The sequence below is a fragment of the Ciconia boyciana genome, chromosome 9, assembly GCF_034638445.1.
Source record: "Ciconia boyciana chromosome 9, ASM3463844v1, whole genome shotgun sequence".
NCBI lineage: Eukaryota > Metazoa > Chordata > Aves > Ciconiiformes > Ciconiidae > Ciconia > Ciconia boyciana.
In genome coordinates, this window is record NC_132942.1 from 23,083,255 (window position 1) to 23,091,741 (window position 8,487).

The 8,487-nt window shown below is 52.7% G+C and overlaps 1 protein-coding gene across 1 annotated transcript; it reads right to left on the bottom strand.

The window, feature by feature from the left end:
- Positions 1-594: 594 nt before the first annotated feature.
- Positions 595-8,487, bottom strand: POLR2C (RNA polymerase II subunit C). The gene is made up of 9 exons (XM_072871917.1): positions 8,329-8,487; positions 7,940-7,989; positions 7,616-7,684; positions 7,379-7,431; positions 7,125-7,253; positions 6,045-6,096; positions 5,365-5,533; positions 1,763-1,837; positions 595-1,105 (listed from the first exon to the last, which is right to left on the bottom strand). The coding sequence occupies exons 1-9, from the start codon at positions 8,412-8,414 to the stop codon at positions 961-963; spliced, it is 828 nt and encodes a 275-aa protein (XP_072728018.1). The 5' UTR covers positions 8,415-8,487; the 3' UTR covers positions 595-960.

Consider the following 8,487-nt stretch of genomic DNA (forward strand, 5'->3'; position numbering starts at 1 on the left):
GGAAGAGGCAGATCTCTCCAGGAAAGCGTCACTGAGAAGCTCATCCCAAGTCCTGCTGGGTGCTGACAGAAGGGAGGACCCGGGAAATTGCTGGAGTCCTTCAGCCGCTGCCATGGTGGTCACAGTTTGGGACCTGCACCAAGCTCCAGCCCAGCACACAACCCACCTTGGGGCTATAGGCGCACTGGAAGCTGTCAGCCAGGGGTTATTAATGACAGACTACCTGCCATCCCAGCTCCTAACATAAAGATTATATAGCGCATGGGTAGAGTCTGCTCCAAAGGAGTCTTTAAATACAGCTAAGCCTGCCTGGCCCATCTGGGCTCCCCTGCAGCACTGCCTTCTGCAGCATCTCACTTACCAGCCCAGCTTCAAACATCTGCTTTAAATGTAGTGCTGGATCAGTAAATGACAGGCTACCTGCTGGATGGGGTTCTGGTCTCCTTAGGAGATAATGTCAAGAGCAGCAATCAGCAGTAAAGAGCAATGCTCCCTCCAAAGCAGATCTCATTAAGTTAATGTCTACTGGAGAGAAGTAAATGATGAGACGTCTCCTCCTGCAGCCCTGGACAAGCTTTCAGGGATGACAGAACATGGGGGGTAAGGCTTTATTCAGCACAGTAAGGAATGGACATGCAAATAAGGTAGGGTTGTGTAACCGAAGTACGTGCTTCCCCATCCCAAAGGCCACGTGGCCAGAATCCAAAACTCTGGCCTAAAACTCTGGGATCACTTGGAGACAAAGCCTGTCCCAGCGAAGATGCTCACCAGTTGCCTTCCTGCTTTACCCTACACATCATGATGGCTTTCCCTGTGAAGGGGGGCCAAGGAAGAGGTGTCACTGACCAGCAGAGCTGGGCCAGGAAAGGCAGAGGCAGATGGGGAAGCGAAAGCCTTGGTACAGAGCACTGGAACCTTCTGTATCACTCACGCCTGAGCACTCCCATGCAAGGGGCCACCTCAGTTTATAGTGAGGACATCACTCTGAATCTCATGGCTCAGCTGGGTCTGGAGGTCGCTCAGTTTCTTCTTCAGGCCAGACAGTGCGGAGAGAACGATGGTCTCCGGGCGCAGAGAACCACAGGACTCCACATTGTAATAAAACCTGAGGGTACAAGTCAGGGGGATAAGTCACCATCTGCTCTGCAAGGAGGTAAAAAAACAGAGAGCACCCAGAGAGCAGCTCCAGCCCGTCCTGACCCACCGCACGGAGATCTGCTGAGAATCCCAACCGTCAGCATCATTCACCTCCCAACTAGGCAACAGCCAGCACTGCCCCTCTACAACCATCTCACCAACACTGTGACTCCACAGGCTGCAAGAGCACATCTAAGATGTTCTCCATTCAGCACTGTGACCTGCAAGCCAGCACAGAGCCCTGGGCCAGGAAGTTAGACTGGCTGCGGGCACTTCTGCAGTGCAAATAACCCAGGAGAGGGGGTACCACCAGCAATCAGAGCATGAGACACCCACACAAGTGAATAAATATCCTAAGCCATTTTCCCCCGCAGGCCTCGCTCTTCACCAAGTGCTGCACTGCCCTACTTGATAACATGAACTCAGGAGAGCCGTCTAGTATCTCCCAGAGGGGAAAACCTGCCAGGCCTGGGTCTGCCCTGCTTCTCAGGGAACACCAGCTTCCTGGGCTGGCAAACTTCAGCGCAGAGTAGATACTCTTGTATTAACTCTTATATTAAGCCGACAAGATGCACCCAGCCGGTCCTCCCATTTTCCAGCTGCAGCAGTGCATTCAGCTTCCTACCTCTCTGGCTTCCCGTTGGGGTCATAGGGAGCCTGAGCATCCTCCTCATCAATCTCTGAGTACTCACTCTTGGGCCTGGAATCAAAGAGCAGGAAAGGTTAGCACGGAGCCCACGCTCTAGCCTGGCCCCACAATGCCCAGGCACTCTATGGCACTGTTTGGCCCCAGAGAGTGAGCACTGGGGCTCACATCCAGCAGGCAAAAGAGCAGTCCAAACATGAAGTCACAGAAAAAAGCTCAGTCCCACATTGCCCTTTCTAGCTCCTCATTAATGCCACACAGTCACCCAGCAGTGCTGGAGGAAGAGGATCAGCCCCGGTCTGCCCAAACTCAAGAGAGCCCTGTGCGGGGTACCGTGGCTCCATCCACCTACACTGGCACAATCCTGCAGGTGCTTACAGCGAAGGGATGCCGATGCCTGAAGGGACTGTGTTTATGGACCCTAGATGCCGTTTATGGAGCAATGGACCTTGTGTTATCTTTTCTTTCTACTTTTCCCTGGGCCAGGAAAACACTAGAGCACTCCAGCACTCAGTCTGTGCAGCACAGCTGAGATGGGAAGACCCAGTTGGCTTGTGCCCGGCAGGAAACAATCTCCTGTACTTCAGACAACAGCTGCATCAGTGAGCCCTGTCCTGATGTTCTGCACCTCCACTCCTCTACACACATAACTACCAAAATCACTGCAATACCCATGTATCAGCTAGGCCAACACATCTTTCTACCCGTTGCATCCCTTGGCTCATAGGGTGTCATACCAGAGAGACTGTTTAGAAGCACTTAATCCATGTAAGAAAAGCCAAAGCCTTGAGCTGTCTGAGAAGCCAGCACAGAAAACCCCATGCCCACCAACGTCTCCTGCTGGCCTTCCTCTGCCCCAGTGATGTCAAGAAAGGCTGATCCTAGCACCCTATCATCAGCTGCCTTAAATAAAACTGCACTTCCCAAACAAATCCTCAGACTGTTAACAAACCACTGAGAGAGATAAAGCATTAATGGAGCTGGGTCTTCACATTACTTGCAAAATCACTAATGACCAAAAACAGGGCAGAGGTTTCCACCACCACGACAGCTGCTTTGAGAGTCCAGCTGCATGCCAGTGCTCTGCCAACAGCCTCAAAAAAACAACTAGCATGCAAAACCAAACCAAAAATAATAGCAGAGGCCTTTGTCTCTCTGTTGTCTTCATGGGGAATCAGATGAACTTGGAAAGACAGACGTATCATCAGGGAACAGGCAGCTTCAGTGGCAATCTTCCTTTGGGATTTTTCCAACTTTTACATATATTTTGTCAAGAACTTCTCAAAAACTGTTTCCAGTTACCCAGCTTGTTGTATAACACACCAGGTTCTTGAAGACGCAGCCGACTCTGCCATTGAACAAAAGAATCCACATTAGCCTTGGGCCACCCAGCCAGGTCAGCACCTCATTGCCAAGGTACACGTGCTCAGCCATGCACCTGGGGCTCTTCTCCATGACACCGGCATCTCCAAAACCTCAAACTCTCCTAAATTCACACTGTGATGTTCCCTGTCCAAAAAGAAGGCAAACCCAATGATACCTCAGCTTGCCTGGCATCTATCTGTCCAACTCAAAGCAGTATTCCAAGCCCATCACGTCATCAGTGTCAAAGGCTTACTATCTAGCATCACAGAAATTAAACCAGAGAATTTTTACAGCACCAAAATGAAGCCTAAAATTATTTCAAATCCTGATTTGAAATTCCGCATCACAGAGACATTCTTGTTTCTCAAGAATCCAATCTATCACTCAGACAATCAACTAAACTTTGGGGCAATTCACCTGCCACAAATCATTTGGAAACCTCAAAACTATCCAGTTCCGCCCCCAAAACTGCTGGTGACAAAGGACAGGCCAGCACATCAACTCTTGTGACATGCTACTGACCACAAAACTGCCGAGCAGCATCCTCCTCGGCTCTGCACCACCTCACCACAACCTGCCTCTCATGGACTTTCCCCCCCGACAGCCTGGTCTGTAGCTGACAGTTCCCAAAGTCAAGCTTCAGTCCACATTTACGGATCAACAACGCTAAGGAAAATGCCCATTTCCAGATTTCCGGCACTACCAACCAGCTTGGTTCCTACTACAGATCCCAGAGCACCACCCTAACAAAGTGCTGAAGGAGCCGAATGCCTGGCACGTCCCGTTCTCACCCAGACTGACTGAACCGGACCCACGAATATGCCCTACAGAGCCCAACAAAGCCAAGCAGGGTTCGCTCCTTCCATCCGTAAAACAGGGCTGGAATGGCTGCAGGCAGATCCCAGCCCAATTCATGCATGTTACATATTCACCTGTAACTCCACCCTCAGCAACAAAAGGCTTCTCAAGTCTCCCAAGCGCAAACCTAGCCACACAGGATCTCTGTGACAGTTCCTCAGTAGAAAGCCCCTGGTAGTCTGGCTGAGGTGTGGAATCTAGACTAACTGCACCTCCAGGAAGCTCGTTTACTGATAGCTAACTTAGCAAGGGACAGCTTAAGGCCACATTCTGTGATGGGTACGAGCACCCAGGCTCAAAGTGGACATTGTGGAGGTACAACAGCCCACTACCTGCCTGCTACTGCTTGCAGCCATTTGCAGAGTCAAATTTGGCAGCACAGGGCCTGGTGGCAACAGGAGGAAAACCCGCTGAGCCCCTTTTGCTGCTCAGCCTCCTCTCCAGCTGCAGCTCTGCTCAGGCTTTTGTTCCCGCTTGCTCAGCCCTGGCTTCTGCGGTCCCTGCACCAAATCCTGCTCCTGTACTGAGGTCTTCCCAACCTTGAGTGCAGCTCTGGCTGCTGCCCTCCGTTACGGCAGCATATCCACTCCACCCTCTAGTCCCTACCCTCAGCCTGCCTTGGCTAAAGCACCTGGTTCCTCCCTCTGCCACTGGCTCCAGCATGCTCGATGACAGGATGTCTAGTAGGTGGCCACTGGGATGCAGAGCTAGGAGCAGCTCAGGTATCTATTCATGGAAAAGTGCTGCTAGGTAAAGTCCTTGCCCTGACCGAAGCAGGGCAGCAGCTTTCCAAAAGCAAAATCATGTCACTTTTAGATGAGACACAGTGTGCTACCAGTGCAGACTGATATGTCACAGCAGATGAAAGGGACAGAGAGGAAAACTCCGCTGCCGGAGCTCACGCTCCAGGAGTGAGGAGACGGATGGGTGAAATCAGAGCCACACACTGGGCTTCCTCAAACGAAGAGGGCTGCAAAATCAGCCTTGCAACCTAGCCTTCCGCTCTTTGCTCGCATGGATCTGTTCCCTCCTCAGACCTTACCCTGATCTACACACCACTTGTGTAGGGAAGAAGAAACACAAATGAGTTGTGGGAAAGAACATGAAAGCAAGCGACGTAAAACAGCAGTGACAGTACATGAGGAGAGGACAAGAGGTGGCCAGAAACCAGTCCACCTTGCATGCAGCTGGAACCAAGTGACTGGCTTTGGTACCCTAACACAGGAGCAGAGCCTGTGCAAGGGGAAGCAACGGGCACACTCCCAGTCACTTACTGACCCAAATTACCCCCAGGGCTGAAATGTAGGTGCCTTCTGGAAAACCTTTTCCAGTCCCTCCAGACAGACATTAGGACATACCACTCCTCCGGTTTGGGGTACACGGTGTGCCTCAGCGCATTGTCCGGGTCGTACTCGAAGGCTACGCCTGCTGTGGGGTTCCACTTGGCGTGCTCCTTGCCAAAGCCCTTCTTGGCATAGGCTCGCAGTCTCAGCTCCTGGCCCTTCCGCAGCTTCACAATGAGGATGTCTGCAGAAAAAGCACACACCCGTTTGAGAAGGTCGCAGAGGAGAAATGAGTGTGCAGATCACACAAGGGCAAAAGCAGGAATTTTTAGTGCCCAGGAAGATGTCAACAGAAGCCAGAGCTTGCTTGGATTCTTAGAGGGGCTCATCTGTGTCCCCAGAGAAGCTGGGAAACATCTTGCTAAGTAAAAAGGAGTTGCACATATGCCCAGAGGCACAGTTCAGGCCTCCAGGCAACAGTGGACAGCACAGCATTTTGCATCTTTGCAGTCTCTAAGCTCTCACAAGGAGAGAGAAGCAACCTCTGACACAGGACTTTAGTTCTGGGGATAACCTTTAAGTGGCATTATGACAAAATGCTAACCCCACTTATGCAGTGATGCCGGTGTCCTTCAACTGCCAGCTTTACAGCTGCCTTACAGTTACACAGCTAGTAAAGGAAGAATGAGTTCAAAGAACCTGAAAGAAAAATTTGTCTCCTCCTCCAGATCTTATTCCCAGGGAACTCCGCTTACCGTCCTGCTCCACATAGTCATTGGGGTCATTGTCCCTGCTCCGAGATGTTACCTGCAGAAGAAGAACAAAAGCAAGCAAATTAATGGCAAGATCAACTTTTTTTCCCCATATCAAATAGCAGTTGCCTACAAATATTAGAGACTGCAGAGAGACACTCTAGCATGACTTACAGCAACAAATCCAACCAACCCTAACAGAAATCGGGACAATTCAGGCAGCTAGGTACGCAATATCCCACTCCACCAGCCTGCTCGCCTCCCGAGCTGCTCTCCCCCACAGGACAGAGAAGGCTCCAGCCCAGTGCAGTACCACTGCGTGGTTCAGCGATGCAGCCCAAAGTCATTCCCACGACACACAGCACTTGCAGCACCTCAGCCAAAGCAAGCAAGAAACAGCAGGCTACAGCTAGGCTTTAACCAGGCAGACACTGTCACCAGCTACCAGAAGCAGCCCCAGGTTGTGGTGACATCTAGATGCAGCCTCAATGGCATTTTAAAACATTCTCCTTTAAGTCCCTTTGCGTCTGTTCTGCTTTGGCTCAGCCAGCCCTCCCCAAGGCAACTGGGCAAGAGCCATTTGGCCCAGGCTCCTCACACCTTGCTGCGCTAGATATCCAAGAACCAGAAAACCAGAGGCCTCTGGGTTGCTACCAAGCCTTCAAAGAGGCTGACCTTGCCTGAGCCCCAGCAGCAAGCACACAGGAAAACGCAGTGACACAGCAGCAGGACACAAGCACACATGCTCTGAGTGTTCGAGGCGAGATGGAGGGGCTGCACTAAAGCCTCCCAAGAGTTTGAGATGAGGGATGCCGGATGAGGCTTTAACAAGACCGTACCGCTTTGACACACTATCAGACAGCAAGTGAAGGACAACAAGTTGAAGAAGAGGAGGGCATTGGCACACACTGCTGTTTCTGCAGATATTCCTGCTTTGCTCTCCCACTACGTTTTAAGTGGGGCTTTAGGCAACGTGAAACGTGCTGAAGGCCTTGTTTTGTCTACATCCCATGTATTTGCTACCCTGGCCTCAATGGGAACGTAGAGAGGGGACTCGCTGACAAGCAGAGGGATTGCACTGACCGGTATGACCCGGGGGTTGTTGGAGATGAGGTCGCGGGATGTGACGTGACGAGTCTGGTCTTCATTGCACCGGACATCAAGGGTGAACTCCACAGAGCACTCCGGACAGAACTCATCGCACGTGCAGTCCTGGGACAGACACAGGTCAAGACCTTTACGCCAAACCTCTCCCAGCAAGAAGCAGTAGCACTTCCCATCAGATCAGACACCCACCACCATCAAAATAAGCACCCATGACATTTTGCTTGACTCACTCTGGAATATTGCATCTTATCCACAATGTCATCACTGGTGAGCGGGATGAGACCTGTGGGAAGAAGAAAATTGGGGGAATGTCTGAGTGAGACCATGGGAGCACTAACCCTCCTGCTGACAGGGGCAGAGGAACAGCAGCCTCCTGACAAAGGTACTTCAGCATCTCCAGACTGATTTCGCCCACGACCCCTGCCTTGCCGCACATCTTCGTCTTCCTCCCCATGCCTGGCACTCACCCAGCCTGTGTGCAATGAATTCATCATGGAGCACGGAGGAGTTGGCGTCTATCTGGACCCAGTCAATGGCTGCAGAGAGGAAAAAGTCATAAGCTGAGAAGTATTTCTGTGAGGAAAAGCCGAGCAGATCACGAGGGCACAGAAAATGTTAGGGAGACTACAGTGAAGCTGAGACAGCATCTCGTAATACATAGTACTGGCTAAACATGGGTAAGGTGAGCTGAAGGCAGCTTCAAAATGGAGGAGAAAATGGAGGGGCATTGATGAGAGTAGTGGGGACAGCAGCCCAAGGGACCATGACCACAGGTAAGCGAAAGGCGGTACCTATAATGGGGACTTCTGCGATGAACACTCTTCGAATGGAATTTGCCACCCTGAGGGAGAGAAACACCCGTGCTTAGGTATGAGGGAATGTGGAGCTTTGTGACGCACCAGCCTGCCCGCAGAGACGCGTGAGGGGACGCTAGTCGGGGCTGAGGCCCGGGCTTTGCCTCGGAGGCCCTGACAGGGCCCGCACCAGGGGTGCGCGCTGGCAGGAGGCTGAGACCCGAGGAGGGCAATCCCCGTGGCCCGTCCCCCTTCCCCCGGCACCCGCGGGGAGGCAGGGCCTGTGGGGGCCGCCCCCGAGCTCCGCCACCGCGGCCGACCGCGGCCTGGTTTGTCCCCAGGCCGGCCCGCCCTCCCCGCCGGCCCGGCCCCACGGCGGCGCTCACGCCAGGTCGGTGTTCTCAATGATGAACTTGACGTTCTCGTCCGTCAGCTCGGTGATGCGAACCGTAGGCTGGTTGGCGTACGGCATGGCCGCCCCGCTCCCGGCCCGCCGCCGCCCGCGCCCGCCCCCTGGCGGCAGCCGCCACCTTCCGGAAGACCCG

Coding starts and splice junctions, on each gene's coding strand:
- POLR2C (XM_072871917.1), bottom strand. CDS start 8,414: ATGCCGTACGCCAACCAGCCTACGGTTCGCATCACCGAGCTGACGGAC. Junction 7,990..8,328: donor ATTGAGAACACCGACCTGGC/GTGAGCGCCGCC, acceptor TCTCTCCCTCAG/GGTGGCAAATTCCATTCGAA. Junction 6,097..7,124: donor ACAACCCCCGGGTCATACCG/GTCAGTGCAATC, acceptor CTTCTTCTGCAG/GTAACATCTCGGAGCAGGGA.